Source organism: Camelus ferus, chromosome 16 (genome assembly GCF_009834535.1).
Source record: "Camelus ferus isolate YT-003-E chromosome 16, BCGSAC_Cfer_1.0, whole genome shotgun sequence".
Classification (NCBI taxonomy): domain Eukaryota; kingdom Metazoa; phylum Chordata; class Mammalia; order Artiodactyla; family Camelidae; genus Camelus; species Camelus ferus.
In genome coordinates this window covers 1613411-1633770 of record NC_045711.1, presented here as the reverse complement: position 1 = coordinate 1633770, position 20360 = coordinate 1613411, and the positions used below count along the sequence as shown (strand labels likewise).

General features: G+C 39.5%; 1 protein-coding gene and 1 long non-coding RNA gene across 2 annotated transcripts; one reads left to right on the top strand and one right to left on the bottom strand.

The window, feature by feature from the left end:
- Positions 1–1246: 1246 nt before the first annotated feature.
- LOC116669247 lies at positions 1247–19802 on the bottom strand. The gene is made up of 3 exons (XR_004326574.1): positions 19619–19802; positions 5013–5018; positions 1247–1257 (listed from the first exon to the last, which is right to left on the bottom strand). It is a non-coding gene; the product is annotated as an uncharacterized LOC116669247 (long non-coding RNA).
- Positions 1562–14614, top strand: LOC102524380 (schlafen family member 12). The gene is given in 6 exon segments (XM_006195767.3): positions 1562–2364; positions 13113–13263; positions 13265–13630; positions 13632–13722; positions 13725–13835; positions 13838–14614. Coding segments are annotated over 5 exon segments (1152 nt in total). The 5' UTR covers positions 1562–2364; positions 13113–13137; the 3' UTR covers positions 14296–14614.
- Positions 19803–20360: the final 558 nt, after the last annotated feature.

The following is a 20360-nucleotide window of genomic DNA, read 5'->3' as shown; positions in this document are numbered from 1 at the left end:
CTTTCAGACTAAACCATGGTCCGCTCCTCTTTGTCTCTCTTACTCATCTTAGGTAGTGAAATGTCCTTGTTCATATATCAACTTCTGTCTGCCACACTACTTATCTTTCCTGTGTCTACAGAGTCTGCTATTTCCTCTCACTCCATGTTGTAGGTTGAGTTCTCTGGAAGCAGATACTGAGCTGGAGTTTCAGGTATAAGATGTTTATGACAGAGCAACACCATGAAAAGATTGGGAGGAAGTAGAATTGGGCAGAGGAAGAGGTTGAACTGTGATGCAGCCCTCAACAAACCTCAGCCAACGTGGTAGGATGCTGAGCAGTGAATCATGCCCAGCAGAGTTGTCTTGCATTGAGCTGAATGGCTGAGCCTTTATATTGTCCATATCTCTTTTTCCAGTTGTTAGTTGTAGGTTGTGAGCCTGCGAATGGCTCATGATCCCAAGCAATGCAGCTTATTGCAGCTGAGGCAGGCCCTGAAGGACCTGACATTTAGAGGCTGTCTGCCAACTGCCCTCTCCAAATCTGGGCAGCAAATCCTCCTTTGAAGGAGGATCTGTGTGGTGCATTCCCATGTCTACCCCACCCTACCTTCCTACAACCTCCCTTTATTCTCTCCTGTATATGGCTGTAATCATCTCATTCCCCCAAACATACTTCTTATCTATTTCCCTGTTCATGGCATCAATCGCATTTACAATGTATTTCATGTCATTCTGAAGAGCAGGATTCGGTTGCCTTTATACACTGAGGAATATATATAACCCCAAACTCCATAGCACTTGTTTTCACTCTTTCTCTTGACTCTGTACATAATACAAGGGGAAGGGAGGAAGGGTCAAAGTGTTCTGTTCAATTTCTTTTACTTTATAGCAGAAAAAATAAATCTATCCATTTGCAGTCTGAACATCTCTAAATTTTCTAGCTATCCGTGTGGCTGAGATTTTTAATGCCCAACTAATATTGTCTGAGCTCTCCTTATGTGTAAGTACAGGTTTGGTCTCGTACCTAGTTTCCCTGCATTATGATTTCCAAGAATGCCATGCCAGAACTGATTCCATGCTCCTCGGATCTCTTCTGGTACTCTCCCCTCACTTGTAGCTCTGGACTGCTATGCCAAGACCTCTGCTGGTTACCTCCTTGATTGACATGACACCTCCTCCAAGCTCTGCCCCCTCCATGCTCTTCTGTATCCCAAGAAATAAAAGGACCCTTATTTCCCAGTTACAGGAAACGTCAGGCCCTAATGTTAGCAAAACCTAGTAAAGGTTTGCTTACAGTGAGAGGCAAGCATTTGAAATTAGATATTAGATGTCACTGGGCCCAGAGTCCTTTGAGCATAGATTATTCTGATCGCTTTTTTTCTCTTTGTCCCCGTGCCGCCTCCTATGGCGTTTTCTTTTCCCTGAAACATTTGAAAGTAAGCTGCAGACATGATAATCCTTTACCACTAGTACTTCAACGGGTGTTTCCTAAAAATAAGGACATTCACAGTACAATCATCAAAATCAAGAAATTAAGACTGATACAATACTATTGTATTATCATAAAAAGGGGGCCCACGAAAAGCAAAGTGGCAAGAGGGCTGTATCCGCTGAGAGAAACCATCGGAGTCGCTAGGGACTAATCATGCCAGATGGCCTCAAGGTGCTCCTTACACCACCAGGGGTGTGTGTCCGAATCTGCCTCCCGCGGAGCCGCTCGCTTTTCGCCTCTTTGTCCTCTCGTTCAGTAACAGCAGCTCCCGCCCGGTCCCCAGCGGCAACTGCGCCTTTAGGCAAGGGGATAGCAGTATTGCTTGGGGAATACGAGTAGAACTGGAAAGATACGAGTAGGATCACCCCACCAGAAGCCTGATACTCCTTCAGTAATGATCAGCCAGATAAATGACAGTCGCGCCAAAGCTCAGGGTCGCTCACCTCGCGCGCGGGCACTTCCCGAAACGTTGATTGGCTGCCGCGCTGCGGGCGGGAAGGGTCGTCCTCGGTGCTGGACGGCAATGTGCGGAAGGACCGAGACCCGGGTCCCGCGAGCGAGGAGCGAGCGCACAGACCCGGACTGTAATGCGAACCTCCCCTGTTTTTGTTTTGTTTTCTTTAAATGAGCTCCGTTCTTTTAGTCTCACCGTGCAGAATATAGAAAATACAGATAACCAAGTATGAAAGGAGAAATCTCCCGCCACGACGAAGAGATACTCACGTGGCTGTTCAATGTCCTGTCGTTTCACTAGCAAGGTTTCGGGAGGGGCGGGGCGGCGTCGCCATTCGCGGGAGGCGCGGTCTTTCCGCCCCTTCATCCGCTCGCCTCGCAACTGGGGGGCTCGCGCCCCTGTAAGGAATCCTGCGGCCCCGAAGCAGCCCGCCTGGGTAAGTTTGTACCCCTCCATAGCCAAATATTCCAATCCTAGCTACTTACTCTCTTGAAGTCTAGTCTGCTGGCTCCCTGACGAGGTGAGACGCAGCCAGTCACAACCCCACCCCACCTATCTCCTGGGGAGGACCCCCACCCCACCGCTGTTCTCTCCAATCTGGGAATTTTGGATTCGTGACTGTTGTCTTCGTAGCAACATCTACCAGAAAGCTAGGAGCTGTTAAGGACTTGGGACCCGAGCACTTGGGAGCTTGAGGTCAGAGCACGACGTCTTCTTCCCCTGCATGGGCTAGAAAAACGCCTTAAAGAGCCTGGGGAGCGAAGTTGCAGTTTAACAGAGGCTGTGTGGGCCGGGGGAGAGGAAGAGCAGAGTGCTGTAGGGACAGTCGGGCAAGTGCAGGTCTCCAGAGCTCCTTGAGGGTGCTCTGCGCTCCTGGGGTCTGAAGTAAAGGGAGTTAGGGAATAGGTTCTGTAGGTAAAATGTGGCTGATCAGTCACTGATGAACTGTCTTCTCATTCCAGAAAGAGAAACCAAGCACGGTAATGCCCTGCAGATATTTCTCATCTAAAAGGGGTGGTGGTGGTGAGAACCATACCCGCCTAAACTAAATACAAATTGCTGTAGGAGGAGGGCAAAGAAGTGCCATGGATTTTATTCCTCAGGTACTTCCTGTCCCACTTTTCTGTGCAGTTCCCACCAACCTGCATTGTAGCATAACTGAGGAGATGTGACTGTCATTCTCTTTTCCATTAAAAATAGCTAACAACACAGCCTAAATCCCCAATCCAGGTTGGATAGAATTTTCTCCACAGTCAAAAGTATAAAAGATGTCAAAGGAAACAACTAACCTGTAAACCTAGATCCAAGTTTCAGGTGAGGTCAATGATTTTAAAGCCCTAGGACTTGGTAGGCTCCAGTCCCCAGCATAGCTTTTAAGGATTATGTTCCAGATGTATGCCTGAAGGTAGTGGTTTTGAACCACAGAAAGTTCTACATAGCTACAGTGTTGGACTGACATGGCTAGGATCCCATGCTAACCCCAAAGTTCTGTGTCCTCTATAAGAGTGGCTCAACTACAGCTCCTATGAATTCCAGGTTGCCCAGCAGTATGGGAAGGCATCCTTCTTAAGCACTTCGGGTGTCAGATGTTCATATGGTGGGTCAACCAGAAGGATTCAGAGGGTGTTGTAAGGTAGGTTGAGAGGAAAGTTGAGAGGATTCTAGATACAGAAGCTGCAAGAAGAAATGGGAAGCAGGGACTTCTTGGCAGGGTTTGTATTACCAGAAGATAGTAGGACTAGGGCTGTGTTCCTGGGCAAAATGGAACTGTCTCTCCTGCAGCCCTTCAAGATAGGGTGGAGAGTCTTTTCTGTCACATCGGCAGGAAAGATGCAGCTGTATTTGAGGCAGCCCTCGTGTCTAAGAAATATGAAGAAACTGGGTCTAAAGAACACTAGTTGTGCTATAATACTGTGGAGAAAGTGTAGAGTGACTACATATCTCCCTCTGCTTTTTTTCCTTAACTGTGCAATATTAAGACTTTTACTAAGTTTTAAATTTAAATGACCTTGCTTACTTTGTTTCATTGTTGTTTATCTACCAGGAGTAGAGACTTACTCTGTTAGTTTCTCTTTGGTGGGGACCTCCTCAGGGTCATGTTCAAAAGCCTTCTTCTAGGGACCCAGGCCCAGGAGGCCTATTTGAATGAATGATTAGGTCCTCATATCTCTTGGTAAGACAGCTTCCTTCTGGCTTAGCTCTGAGTTTTGGGGCAATCCTGGGGAAATAGTGCTGCCTTCTAATAGACTTGAAACCATAGCTTTCTCCCTTCCCCACAAAAGGTGCAGGTCACAGTCCTGTAATCCTCCCTAAGATAAAGTTGCTAGAGAAAAATCAGATACAATTCTTCAGGAAACCATTTGACAATATATATATCTAGATCCTTAAATATTTCATCACTGGGTTTGGTAAATTCAACTTTTAGAAACCTCTTTGTGTCTGTATATACTTATATAAACATATAATTTTAGCTTATTTATGTACCCAAGACCAAGTATAACCTCATGTTTTAGCTTCAACCTTTATTTCCACAGATCTAAACTCTTTCTTCACTTATATGATTTTTCCCCTATAAGGGTCCATTCCTACTACAGGAAAGAAGCTTGTTCTGGCCTCCATTCCCCATCCCCAAAAGTCTTTACGTATGTTTGAATCATATTTATATGCAGAGTTGAAGTACTTTGCCAGGGGACTCTTAGACAAAGTGCAAATTAGGAGATGTGATTAGCATATCCAAGTCTCAGTATAATGATTCAAGATCCTAGTATAGTTATATCGAACAATTAAAAGCAACTTCAATTCCCAGCTGTAGGGGGATAATTAAATAATGGTATGGTAATACTCTATATGAAATTATGAAACAGTTAATAAGGTTTTTAAAGAATAGCTAATCATTATTTTATAAAATGATTATTTATAAATAGTATTACATGGAAAAGCAAGACTCAAAACTGTTTGTGTAGTTTAATATGAACCAGACCATGACAGACTTTTCCACTAAAAAAAAACAAAACAAAACTTGTCATGTTAGGTAAATGTTAAAAGAATAGAAAAACAGCTTACATCTCCAACTTATGAAGCTACTATAACCTTGACACGAACATCTCTCAACAATAATATTAAAAAGGACAATTATGAGACAATCTCACTCATGATCATAAATGTAAAACCTTAAGCAAATATTATAAATCAAATTCAATATTAAGAAATAATAACAGGAGTGATATCAGCAAAATGGTGATAAGGAAGGTTCAACACTTCGTTTCCCCATGGAAACATAAAAAACAACCAGAAGCTGGATGAACCAATAGTCAGAGGTTTAAGGCAACTAAATAAACCTATCAAGAAAATGTCACATTCAAAACTATGGGAAATTTCATGATGTTTTTGCTTGCCCTCACCTCAACCTCTCCCCAGCAAGGCAAGGTCTTTGGAGGAGGTAGCAGCCCAGTTCCCACTTCACTCCTTTGAAATGGAGGTGCCAGAACAGGCCTTATTTGCAGTGTTCTAAACTGTCTGGGGGCTGCCTGAGGTCTCTGTATCACCTAACTCAGATCTCAGGTGGGGAAAAGTGGCAGCCACTGCTCATGAATGCTTCAAGGAGACTGTAGACTTGCAGATGCCTGGGATAAAAGATTACAGCTGGAGACATACCATAACCATCTAAAGCCTGGAGGAGGAGCGGGGTGAGATTTCCAAAACAACTATATAGAGAGAAATTGAGTAAGGCACAGGCAGGACTTATGTTCTTCAGAAAAGACCTGAGAAGACCTTAAGCTTTCATGTGAGGCTGATTCACTATGCACAGACCATCCTCAGCTAATCAGTGAAGGACTTCCCTAGCACAGAGCCAGTCTGCAAAGACTGGGAGAGGTGGCTGTTTTCTCAGATGCCTGATTTTTGAGGAAAACTTGCAAGGCGTACAAAAAAACAGGAAAACATGGCCCATGCAAAATAAAAACAACTAAAATGGCAGAACCTTTCCCTGAGGAAACCCAGATATTAGACATATTAGATGAAGGTGAAAATAATATGTACGCAAAATAAGAATATCAACAAGCATATAGAAATTATGCAAAGAAAACAAATTCTAGAGCTGAAAAATACAATAACTGAAATGGAAAAAATAACAGAGAGGAGTTCAACAGCAGATTTGAGAAGGCATAAGAAAAAATCAGTGAACTTTAAGACAGGACACTTGAAATTATCCAGACTGAAGAGCAGAAAGAAAAGAATGAATAAAAGCAAACAAATCCTTGGGGGTTTGTGGGACACTATCAGATGGACCAATATAGACATTACATGAGTCCAGAAGTAGAAGGGGGATTATTTGAAGAAATAATGGCTGAAAACTTCCTAAACTGGATGAAATATGTGACTCTATAGATCAATAATCTCCCAAGCAGAATAAACCCAAAGAGATCCACACCAAGACACATTATAATCAAACTATCAAAAGCCAGAAGCAAAGTGAATCTAGAAAGCAGCAAGAGAGAAGCAACTCATCACATACAAGGGATCTTCAAGAAGATTAACAGCCAATTTCTTGGCAGAAACCTTGGAGGTGGGAAGGCAGTGGGATGAAATAGTTAAAATGTTAAAAGGAAAAGGAAACCTGTCAACTGAAAATTCTATTATCTGTCAAAACTGTCTTTCAAAAATAAAGGAGAAATTAAGATACTCCCAGACAAAAGCTGAGGGAGTTTATGGCCACTACAGGAAATGCTGAAGGGAATTCTTCAAGTTGAAATGAAAGGATTTTAGTAAATCTAATAACTGTCTTTGGCAAAGGAAAATACACAAATACCAAAGTATTTTTGTGATTTTGGTTTGTAGCTCTATTTTTAAATTTTCTACAGGATTTAAAAGAAAGATGCATAAAATTACAAATCTATTTTAATGGTACATAGTATATAAAGATATAATTTGTGACATCAATAACATAAAGTGAGGGAAGGATGAGTTGTAAAGAAGTAGAGCTTTTTTTTTATGTGATTGAAGTTAAGTTGGTATGAATTTAAGACATGCTGTCATAATTTTAAGATGTTATATGTAATTCCTGTAGTAAACACACCCAAAAATCTATAGAATACACACAAAAGAAAATGAGAAGGGGACTAAAACATGTTACTACAAAAATCAATTAAATTCATTAAGATAGACTGTATTCTGGGCCATAAAGCACATCTTTACAAATATAAAAGAAGATAAATCATACAATGTCTGCTCAGACCACAATGGAATTAAGCTAGAAATAAATAATAGAAAGATAACTAGGAAATCCCAAAATCTGTGGAATTTAAACACTATCAAAGATATGCATGAGTGAAAGAAGAAATCTCAAGAGAAATTAAAAATTATTTTGATTTAAATGAAAAGGAAATGACAATTTATCAAAATTTGTGGGATGCAGTGAAAACAATGCTTAGAGAGAAATTTAAAGCATTGAATGTATATATTAAAAAGGAAAAAATATCTAAAATCAGTAATCTAAGTTCCCATGGAAGGAAACTATGGCAAAAAAGAGCAAATTATATCCAAAGTAAGCAGAAGAAACAAAGAATAATAATTAGAACTGAAATCAGTGAAATTGAAAATAGGAAATCAACAGAGAAACGCACAAAACCGAAAGCTGAAAAGGTCAATGTAATTGACAAGCCTCTAGCCAGGCTAAGAAAGAAAAGAAAAAGGACACAAATTACTAATATCAGAAATGAAAGAGGGGACATCACTACAGATCCCATGGACATTAAAAACATAATCAAGAAGTACTGTAAACAAACCTATGCCCACACATTTGATAACATAGATGAAATGGACCAATTCCTTGAAAGACACAGTCTGTCAAAATTCACATGAAAAGAAATAGGCAACCTAAATAGGCCTAAACCTACTAAAGGAATTGAATAAACAATTAATAACCTTCCAAAAGAGAAAGCACCAGCCCAGATGGGTTCATTGATGAATTCTACCAGACATTAAGGAAGAAATTATGCTAATTTTCTACAATCTCCTTCAGAGGATAGTAGCAGAGGGAATATTTCCTAATTCATTCTGTGAAGCCAGCATTACTCTAATGCCAAAACCAGAAAATGGCATTACAAAGATTAAACTACAGATCAATATCTCTTATGCAAAAGATGCAAAAATCTTCAACAAAATTTCAGAAACTTGAATCAAAAATGTATAAAAAGAATTATTCACACAATAACCAAGTGGTATTTATGACAGGTGTGTAAGGCCAGTTTAACAATTGAAAATTGATCCATGTAACCCATTACATCAATAGGCTAACAAAGAAAAATCACATAGTCATGTCAATAGATGAAGGAAAAGCATTTACCAAATTCTAAAACTCATTTATGATAAAAGAAAAAATCTTTCTGCAAATTCAGGATGGAGGGGCACTTCCTAAACTTGATAAAGAATATCTACAAAAAACCTACAGCAAACATCATCTTAATGGCAACAAACTTGAAGCTTTCCCACTAATATTAAGTTGAGGTCAAGATATCCCCTCTCACGCCTTCTTTTCAACATTATATTGGAAGTCCTTGCTAAAATAATGCAACAAGAAAAGAGAATAAAGGTATACAGATTGGGAAGCAAGAAATAAAACTGTATTTGTTCACAGATGACACAATCATCTATGTATAAAATTAAAAGAATCAACAATAAAACAAACAAAAAGCTCCTGGAACTGTAAATAATTATAGCAAGGTTTCAGGATACAAGATTAATATACAAAAGCCAATCATTTTCCCATATACCAGTAATGAACAAGTGAAATTTGCAATTGAAAACAAAATACTGTTTATATTAGCACCACCCAAAATGAAATATTTAAGTATAAATCTAACAAATATGTAAAAGATACATACAAGGAAAACCACACAACACTGATGAAAGAAATCAAAGTAGAGCTAAATAAATGGAGTGATTTCCGTATTTGTGATTAACTTAATATTGTCAAGATGTCAGTTCTTCTCAACTTGAGCTATAGATTCAATGCAATCCCAGTCAAAATCCCAGCAAGATATTTTATGCATATCAACAAAATGATTCCATAGTTAAATGGAGAGGAAACCAAAATAATGAACACAATTGAACGAGAAGAACAAAGTTGGAGGACTAACATTCCCCAACTTCTAGAAAGTACTTTAGCTTCAATAAAGCTACCCTGAGTAGGGCAGCATGATACTACTGGAAGAGTAGAAATAAATCAATGGAACAGAACAGAGAGCCCAAAAATAGACCCACATAATTGTGATCAGCCAATCTTTGACAAATGAGCAAAGGCAATTCAATGGAGCTAAGATAGTCTTTTCAACAAATGCTGCTGGGAACTACTGGATGTCCACATGGAAAAAAAAAAATCTAGGCACAGACTTTACTCACTACACAAAAATTAACTCAAAATGGATCACAGACATAAATGTAAAATTCAAAACTGTAAAACTCCCACAAAATAATGCAGGAGAAAACCTCAGTGACTTTGGGTATGGCAGTGACTTTTTCAGTACAGCACCAAGGGCTTGGTCCATGAAGTAAAGAATTGATAAGCTGGACTTTGTTAAAATTTAAAACTTCTGCTCTGAAAAGAAAATGTCAAGAGAATGAGAAGACAAGGCATAGACTAGGAGGAGATATTTGCAAAAGATATATCTGATAAAGTATTGTTATCCAAAATTACAAAAAAAAAAAAAAACCCTCATAAGACTCAACAATAAGAAAACAAACAACTCTATTTTAAAAAGAGCTAAAAAAAACAAATTCACCCAAGAAGATATGCAAAAGACCTATATGCCAGAACTAAAATATTGATAAAGGAAATTGAAGATGATTCAAAGAAATGGAAAGATATCCCATGCTCTTGGATTGGAAGAATTAATAATGTTAAAATGGCCATATGACCCAGAGCCATCTACAGATTTAATGTGATCCTTATGAAAATAACTGTGACATTTTTCACAGAACTATAACAAATAATCCTACAATTTACATGACATCATAAAAGACCCAGAACTGCCAAATCAATCCTGAGGGAAAAGAACGAAGTCAAGAAATCATAAGGGAAATTAGAAAATATATTGAGACAAATGAAAATAAAAACACAACATAATAAAATGTAAGGGGTGCAACACTAGCACACTAATGGGGAAGTTTATAGTGGTAAATGCCTACATTAAAAAAGAAAAAAGATCTCAAATCAACAACCTAATTTTATACCTTGAACTACAAAAAGAAGAACAAGCAATATTCAAAATTAGCAGAAGGAAGGAGATAATAAAGAGTGGAGCAGAATAAATGACATAGAGACTAGAAAAACAATAGGAAAAAAATCAGTGAGACTACATTTTTTAAAATCAAAATTGACAAACCTTTACCTATATTGATGAAGGAAAAAACCTAAAATAAAAAATGAAAGAAGGGACATGAATACTAATTTTATAAAAATAAAAGGGATTATAAGAGAGTACTATGAACCATTGGTACACCAGCAAATTGGATAACCTAGATTAAATGGACAAATTCCTACAAACACACAACCTACCAAGACTGAATTAGGAAGAAATGGAAAATCTGAATCAACCTATAACTAGTAAGGAGATTGAATCAAAAATCTTCCAACAAAGAAAAGCACTGGACCAGATGATTTCAATGGTGAGTTCTACCCAGAGTATCTTTTGTGGGGCTCCTGCCAGTGTAGACAATTTAAGTCAACTAAAGTTAGCACATTAGCATCATTCTGGCAATCCAGTCTCTATCCTGTGAAAGAAATACTGTTCCAGCTTGTCAGGTGATCCACTTGACAAGTGTCTTAGTTTGTTCATGCTGTTATAATAAAATATCATAGACTGGCTGGCTTATAAATGACAGTTTATTTCTTACAGTTATGGAGGCTGGAAAATCCAGATTAAGGTGCCAGTGGATTTGGTATCTGGTGAGTTCCTCTTCTCAGTTCATAGATGACTGTCTTTTCTCTGCCCTCACATTGTGGAAGGGTCCAGGCAGCTCTCCAGGGACTCTTTTTATAAGGATACTAATCCTATTTATGATGGCTCCATCCTCAGGGCCTAATCCCCAATCCTCCCAAAGGCCCTACCTCCAAACACCATCACATTGGGGATTAGGTTGCAACATATGAATTTTGGGAGTACACAAACATTCAATTTATAGCACCAGGCTATTCTCTTGGAACTAGGATCCAGCCATAAGGTCCCAGGACACCTTGCTGGCATGGTCCCAGGGTTCCTTGGATAGAGGGCCATTGAGCACTATAAATGGAAGAAATGGGGACCTGGACCCAAACAGTGTTGTCCAGGCTTGGGCACCCTTCCAGGATGACAATTCTGGCCCTGGCTGGTCTCAGGCACTGGCAGGACTCAGAAAATTTCATGGAAGACATTCCAGAGCATGAAGAGTGCTCTGCACCCTCTGAGGTTCGGAGTCCACAGCAGGAAGCAGGCCCCAGACCTTTCCTCCTGGTGTCCTAAATGATTAGGAGCCCCCACCTGATTTCTTATAGTTTGAAAACAACCACTCTGGACACTTCAGTGCTCTGTTTATAAAATTTCCTAAGATCCATGGTGAGATTAGTACCCAGCATGGATACAAAGTTCTGTGGGAGACCCAAGGAGAGCATAGACCTGGGACTTCTAGGAAGGATAAGAAGACATTTCAGGTGACAAAAGTGGAGGAGGGCAAAGGCACAGAGGCCCTAAGTCACATGAGGAGTGGTGACTACTCTGGGGCATTTGGAATGGTGACATTTACCGAACACTTGGTCTAGGCCCTGTAATTTGCAAAGTGTTATGTGGAATGTCTGTTGCTGTTTTCCCTCTGTATGCCATGGTCATGATTGATATGTGGATTTTCTTTGTTTAACCCCAAATATCCAAATGGTCTGAGCCCCAAAGTTATTATTGCTGTCGTAGTCAGCTCTGGCTGCTATTATAAAAATACCATAGACTGGGTGGCTTATAAGCAACAGAAATTTATTTCTCACAGTTCTGGAGGCTGGGAAGTCCAAGATCAAGGTGCCAGTGTGGTCAGGTTCCAGTAAAGGTCCTCTTCTGGTTGCAGGCAAGTGGCTTTTCATTGTATCTTCAAATGATGGAGAGCAGGGAGAAGCAAGCTCTCTTGAGATTCTTATAAGGTCGCTAATCTTATTCATGAGTGCTTGACTCTTATGACCTCATCTAATCCTTATTACCTCCCAAAGGCCCCACTTCCTAATACCATCACATAGGAGGGGAGGGTTTCAACATATGAACTTTGGAGGGACACATTCCATCTGTAACAGGTGTTTACATATAGTCAGAAGTTTATAGAGACAGAAGTGGTATCCACAGCCTACAGCTGAGCCTCTGCAGGATACTGGTCCAGCTGTGGACAGAAATGTTCAGACCCCTTAATGTCTTTTCCTAGTGTCATGATTACTACCTGTGATGGACTCTACTCTCAGTTGTCTCTAGGCCTCTAGGCAAAGCTGTAATCCCAGTTGACCTTCAAGGGACAGAGTTAATGGATTAAGGATACTTATACTAAAGCAGATGTTTTTGTATATAAGAATTTTACCTCATTGAAAATCTGTGGACGTCTGACAGAAAAAGGGTACAGTGACTTGGCCCACCTTGCTTAAGATCAATGGCCAAAATTTATGAATCTACTTCATCCTTGCTAAAAGGAAAACTTATTAAAATGGCATATTGCTAGATGTCTTTAGACTTCAACTGATAATTTTCCCAAAGGAGTCCCAATAAAAGAAGATAATTAAGATAAAGTTGAAATTTAAAAAAAATGTAACATATAAAACTCCCCTATATAATAGATAGACTCCCTTCAGGGCCTTATTTAAGGAAAGAAGAGGGAAACAAGTTATATGGTATTAGGAATTAGAAAGGAAATGTAAACACAAGTAAAAACGAGATTAAAACCATTAGAAGAGGATCATATAAAACTATGGCAAAAAAATGGAAAACTTCACAGGAATAGAAATGATTATAGTCTTAACTGAAAATAGGTCCATAAAAGCTACTTTACATCTGTATCCTTACCATGGGATCCAGTGGAATATAGGATAAAGCAAAATAAAGGATTTTGTTGAGTTTGCCTCACAATAGAGAATTTGTGGTCTCTCCTGTTCAGGTCCTGTTTTAAATGCCTCTGTCTGTTTTACAGAAAAGGACTTCTACTTGGAAATTGAATGACTCCTGGGAAAATGACCATCTGTGTTGTTTCGGACACTGACTCTAATGAGCTGGTTCTATCTGTGGGAAGTGTCACTTTTGGGGAGAAGAACAGAAAGAAAATGAAAGATAGTCAACTGAGAAAAAAAGCAGAATGAAAACATTTCATGATCTGTGATTGCTTTGCTGAATTCTAGATGGGCAGAGAGTAAGGCTAAAATTGAGAATGAAAACTATAGTTATAAAAAAGATGGAATAGGATTATATTTGAAAAATTCTTTTACCAATATTGTTTCATTTGTTCACAAATACTTAGCCTTTATGCAGCGAGACAAACATTTTCTGATTGTTGTCAAATTGTGGAATCCAGAAATCTTTGATTTGAGGATTGCTACCTTGAGCTCCAATTTGTACAAAAGAGATATAACATCTGTAAATATCATGAGTGCTACTGCTGCACTGGAATTCCTCAAGACAAGCATGAAACTGCAAAGGGATTAACACATAACCTCCAGAGATGTTCTGTTTTGGTGAGCAAGAAGAAAGTAGCGTGAAGGCCTTGGCTGCTGACTTTTTTAATAGGATGCAACTCAGGTACAGAGAAACCTCATCTTTACTGAATCCACAGATGTTGAAATCAAAGACTTCTCAAGAGAAAAGTTGTTACATCGCATTAAAGAGATTCTCCCTCAGTATGTTTCTGCATTTACAAATACTTGAGGGGGTATTTCTTTATTGGTTTAAATGAAGAAAAACAAGAAGTAATTGGCTTTAAAGCAGAGAAGACTGACCTTGACAAATTAGAAAGAGAAATAGAAAAATGCATTAATAAGTTGCTTGTCTATCACTACTGTAGAGAGAAGAAGATAAATTACTCGTGCAAATTACTTGAAGTAAATGATGAGGGCAGTCTTTGTGGATATGCCTGTGCACTCAAAATAGAGCAATTCTATTGTGCAGTGTTTGCTAGAGATCTGGATTCCTGGTGTGTGAAAGACAGCCAAGTGATGCAGCTGAGCGTGGAGGAATGGGTCCAATTAATGCTGGATGCTGAACCTAGTGAGAAACAGGGATTAGAAACAAGGGTACCTTTGGCTAGGGTGGCAAGGTTTTTTTCCCCTCTGGGATTTGGGGCAAGATCAATTGTCCTCAAATTTCAACACCTAATTTACTAACATCTGTTAGTTGGTTTTTATTTGTTTGGATGGTTATTTATTTATTTATTTATTTTTCAGTTTTCAGTTTTATTAGGTAGAATTGCAGTTTTTTGGCCAATATTTTATAATAACTTTATGTATTTATTTTTGGAATTGTTACAATTGACTGTACATATACAACATATTGCGTATAAATACATATACACAATATACTGCATATTTTTAAAAATCTACATATATGTATTATTCATCGTTTCTAAGAACGTTAGAGCTTTAGCTTTTTTAACTTACATAGTTATCAAAGGAATAAAGCCAACCACAAAATAAGAATTAATTCAAAAATATACATACACCTGGCTATTAACAGCAACATTATTTATAATTGTCAAGATATGGAAGCATCATAAGTGCACATCAATAGATGAATGGATAAAGAAGATGCAGCATATATATGTAATGGAATACAACTCACCCATAAGAAAGAAGACTATTTTGCAATTTGCAGCCCTTCATTCACTTTTTTTTTTCCAGTTCAAAAACCAGAATTTAATAACTGGCACAAACATTTCCAATGCATCAAAAAGAACAAAATACCTAGAAATAAACTTAACCCAGAAGGTTACATATACTCTGAAAACTAAAACATTGATGAGGGAAGTTGAAGATGATACAAAGAAATAGAAACATATCTTGTGCCCTTGGATTGGAAGAATCAACATTATCAAAATGGCTGTACTACCCAAAGTAATCTGCAGATCCATGCAACCCCTGTCAAAGTACTCACAACATTTTTCACAGAACTAGAACAAACAATTCCAAAATTAGATGGAACCATAAAAGACCCCAAACTGCCAAAGCAATCTTTTGTAGGTTTTTTTTTCCTTTTTCTTCTTTTTGTTCTCTTTTCTTATGGTTTGATGACTACAGAAGTTCACTGTTGCTACACACTTCGAAGGTAGCTATTTCTGTGCATACAGAAAGCACACTATCTCCTCTTGGTAGCACTTCCTGGAATAAAAATCGAATTCACCCTGTCTTCCTTCCCTACTACCTCTACTCACCTTCAGGGAAAGCCTGGGCAATCCTCCCTTTTCCTCCTGAGCTCAGTTTCAGTAACTGACCATTTCTCTCTCGGGAACACTTGCCTCTTTTATTGTCTTGTTCTTTCATCTTTCTTTACACTTTTCCATTTATTTCCCTTAAAACCTCTTCCCTCTATTTGTAAAAGTAAGAATTTGGAAAGTCAGCAGCAGAGATGTTCCCCTCCAGGTAATTTAATTCTGGCTTCTTCGGACTTAGTGTGTGTGTGTTCATATCTCCTTCTTTTTAAATCAGCTCTATCTTAAAACTTGTCATTGAAGCATATTCTGGCATTCAGGGGACCACTTTGGTGTTTTATTATTGAATATGTCAAGACCTAATTTTTGAGATTTTGATTAGACTTTTTGTGGTGTAATAGGAACTCCTTTACTTGCAAGAAAGAGAATCCCAACTCAATTTAGTTTAAACAAAAAGGGAAATATATCATGTCACTGGGAAGTGTAGATTTAGACCCAGCTTCACATGTGGCTATATTCAGTTTTTGAAGAAAGGCCATCAGTACTCAGCATCTCTGATTTATCTGTTTTTGTTCTTCTTGCTTATGGGCAACATGTTGTTTTCTGCTATATAGACAACGTTACCTTAAATATTCTTGTTCAGTCTTCTGGTGCATATTTGCAAGAGTTTCTCTTTGGTGCACACTTAGGAGTGGAATTGCTGGGTCAGGAGGTATGTGAATATTCAAACAATAAGGTGATGCCAAATTCTTTTCCGAAGTAGATGAGTCACTTTACTTTATATGGATTTTCAGCCTAAGTGCACATTATCTTGGTAGTCAAAGATCTTTAAGCCTTGAAACCAGTTTAAAATTTTGTGGGACAGGTAGCACCACCTTTATGGACTGAATGTGTCCCCCTCCCAAATTCATATGTTAAAATCCTACTCCCCAGAAAGGTGATATCAAGGTGGAGCCTTTGGTAGGTGATTAGGTCATGAAGGTGGAGCCCCCATGAAGGGATTTAGTGCCCTTTTATAAAAGAGACCCCAGAGAGCTCCCTCACCCCTTCTGCTATGTGAGGCCACAGCAAGAAGATGGGCATCTATGAAATGAACCAGGAAGAGGTCCTCACTAGACACTGAACCTGCTGGAGCTTCGGTCTTCAACTTCCTAGCCTCCAAAATGGTCACCAAGAGGGATGTCCTTGGAGGGATTTTACCCCACGGGGAAAAGGAGAGCATGAGAACGCCAGCAACCTCATCACACTGTGGACATCTGCGACTTTGCTACCAAGGACCCCACAGTCTTCACCAAAGGTGAACACAGCTGCTGCAGTCACCCAAAGTCCCTGCCACTGAGTCTCCTCCTTGGAGCTGGAGCTGTTACTGCAGAGAGACTGGCCTCCAGGGGTCCTAGTCTCTCTAACCTATAAAAGAGTATACTCAATTGCTTAATGATTATCTTTGTTTGGATGTACCACATATATTTTCAGCTGAACAGATCTCAAAAGAAACTCTTGATCTCTCCTGCTCCTCTCTCAATTCCCTCCTCCTCTAATCTCCCGTATGTCAGAAAAAAAGTTTCAGGTGCTGCAGTCAAAAACCTGGGAGTTTTCTTTCATTCCCTCCTTTCTCTAATCAACATACAATCCGTCAACAAGATCTATAAATTAACTGTCTTTCCCATTCATCCACTCTTTATCTACATTGTCACTGCCTTAGATAAGGCTGACATCGTATCTTGTCTGCACTGTTGGGACAACTTATTTCACGTCCCTGCTTCCATGTTTGAATACCCTCTATGTCAATATTCTTCATCACACTAGGCATTCTGAGATGAAGAACTGATGACCATTCTCCATAAAGTCTTCATGGATTCTCATCGATCTTAACATAGTGGCAAATTCCTTAAAGGCAGATTCCTTCCAAAAAGTGATTCATGACCTGACCTTTGCCTAGCTCTATAGCTTTACCTGGCCCCACAACTACACTCACATTCCACTCTCCAGCAGACCTGGACTTAAATGCAACAATCCTGCTCTGGCATTTTGCACCTGCACTATCCCTCCCAGCTAGCATTTTCTTCCTCTGCTCCCTTTTCAAGTGGCTTGCCTCTGTTTACTCTTCACATATATTACATGTCGCCTACCTAGCAAACCTTCCCTGTCTTCCCAGACCCGATGGGAACGCACTGCTATGTTTCCAAGCGTCCTGTGCTTGTCCCACAGTACTCTATGCCAATGGGATTATTTCTTTATAGCTGTCTTCCCTACCAGATTATAATTTCCATGTAGGAGAGGCCATGTCTGCCTTCACAACTGCAGCAGAACCAGCACCTGGCACAGTGCCTGGATGTAGGTGCTGTTTCATAAATATTGGTTGTGCTTCAGGCTGAGACATGCATGCCTCCAACTTTAAAAGCAACAAAACTCTTTTCAAGTTAGAATCACTACTTCTACTAAATACTCCCAGAACAAGAACTCACTAGCCTCAACCACTTACCACTGACATTGACTTTTTTCCCCCCAAAATTTATGGATACAATTTTGTCCCCACAAAACATGTTATGGTATCTAAAACACACTACAATTTCACTAATACAGATGATAGAGATAATAGAGATACATGCAGGTATGTAGATAGATAGAGTTCTCAATATAGATACAATCCCCTATTGCTTCTCCAGAGAGCCCTAATACTCCTCAGTGTATCTCAAAGCTGACAAAGCACACGGGAGCATTAAGAGAAGTGGGAATCTCCTGCATTAAAGACATAACTGAATCCAACTGCTGGGATTTTCACCCCTTGGTACAGATTGATCCACACCAACAGGTTTTACACATGGACTTAGGTACTGGCATCAGTGGGAAGAAATATCTAGGGAAAACATGATTTATCTGGTTGCTCTGAATTTCATTTCCCTGATAAAAAAGAAAAAAAGTGGGACCTGACTCTTGTGTCAAGAGTATGACTGAGATCACAAGCCAGAGACAGCACTTAAGGATGCAGGCACTGATAATGCAGTGAGGCTCTCACCTTCTTCACCTGTTAAGTCAGGAGTTCTCAGTCTGGACTGCACTTAAGAATCACCTAGGGCAGTGCTTCTAAAATGTAATGTCCACGCAAATCACCTTGGAGTTCTGGTTTAACACTATTTCTGACTCAGCAGGCCCTCGTCTACATTGTAAATTAGCACCCAGGTAATGCCCATGGTATAGTCCATGAACTACCCAGTGAGTAGCAAGGACACATGATGCTTTTAAAAATAAAGATTACTGGATCTCTCAGGTACATTTTATCACAATCTTTAAGAGGAAGTCTGTACAAAGGTTTTAAAGCTCCAAGATAATTCTAAAATAAAACAAGGGTTCAGAACTGTTGCATTAATGCCTATCTCAAGAGCTGTTATTTTGTTGAAATTATGCACATTGTGAAATACATTATATAGTAAGTAATACTGATAAATGCTGTCACTAATAAAAGAATTGTAACTGGTGAACATTATTAAAATATTTCTCAAATGTGGAGAAATTGTGGGAGGCAAAGACATGAAGAAGAGGAAGTTTATCAAACCTGAAAGCTTCTGCAGAACATCATACAACCGGGGAAATCAAGACCCTCAGGTGGGAAAGATCCTAAAAGACCAGCTCGTTGACTCTCTGCCCAACTTACCCAGTGTGTCTGAGGGAGACTCCAGGACGCTGACCTGAGATCCTGCTCCCCTTTACTCACTCATGTGAAGTAAACGCCTCGTGGTCATCACCTGCGTCTGCAAAATCCCTTCTCATATCTACAATTTTGCACATCCCTGGGCCAAAGGGCCCTAAATCACAAAGGAAGTCTAGATCCTGGAGGAACTTATTAAAGACAAAGCATTACCCAAGGCCTCTCTGGGACAAATGTGCTCAGGGTCCCAGAGCAGTGACCGATTTTAGTCACTGATCATACCTGACTACTGTTAGGGGAGGTGGGGGTGGAGAAAACCTCATGTATCAAAACTTAATCACTGTCTGTGTAGGCAGTGAACAGTAGACCTGTGTGGTTGAAACCTACACTTTGGGAGGTAAAAGAGGATGGCTTAAGAAGCCATAAAAAGAAGCAGGGACCAGACTATGAATATACTAAAATATCTGAGGAGTATAGCAGGCTTTATTCTGTGGGCAAAAAGAAGCCATCAGTGCTTTGAGCAAAGTGCCAATAAAGACACATAACTTTGGAAAAATTCTCAAGGTGGCAGAATCTCTCAGTACAACCCAACTTCTCATAAACATACCCAAGGAGAGAAATACCACCTGCAGCTAACAAGGGGTAGATATCTATGACACCGCCACATGCAGATATACTGAAAGTACTGGAATAAGAGAAAAGATAAAGTCTCCCTGATCATGTTCAATTCTTCCTCAAGTCAAGATAGAAAACGAAACCCAGTTTGAATCCCACTAAGGTGTTTCTACCTTCTTACTTCCGTGGGAAAACATTAATAGCACCTGCCATCACCGTCATCTTTAGTACTTTCCATGTGTCAGAATACTTCCTGCTTTCCAGCTCTTCCATATGCTGCAGTGGACCAAGGCCATAGTTAACTTTTATAACAACTTTTTTCACTACTCGTTTCATGTTCTCCTTGGCCGTCATCTCAGCTGTATGGGATTCTTACATGGTCGTATAATGCAAACCTTCCTTCCTTAGGTAATCAGCATTCTCTTCGGTCTTGCTTTACCGAGTTGTTATAGTTTTGTTAACACTTGTTTTTAGACATGAAAAACTAAGTGGTACTCAAAGAATTCCCCAGAATTTCAGACATGGTACTCTCTGGTCTGGCTGTGGAGCAAAGCCAGTTTTTCCTTTCTACTCTATAGCACCACCCCAGGTTCAATGGTAATCCCACTCTTTGTATAGGGCTTCACATAGGAGCCCACAAAATGTCCAGGTGGTAGGCTCCACTTCCAATTCAATGAAACCATTGTGACATCCCTTGGGAGAAGCACTCCTCACTGGAGAGCCATATAAGGAGACACTTCTTGTGCCCCTTTTCCATTCTCTCA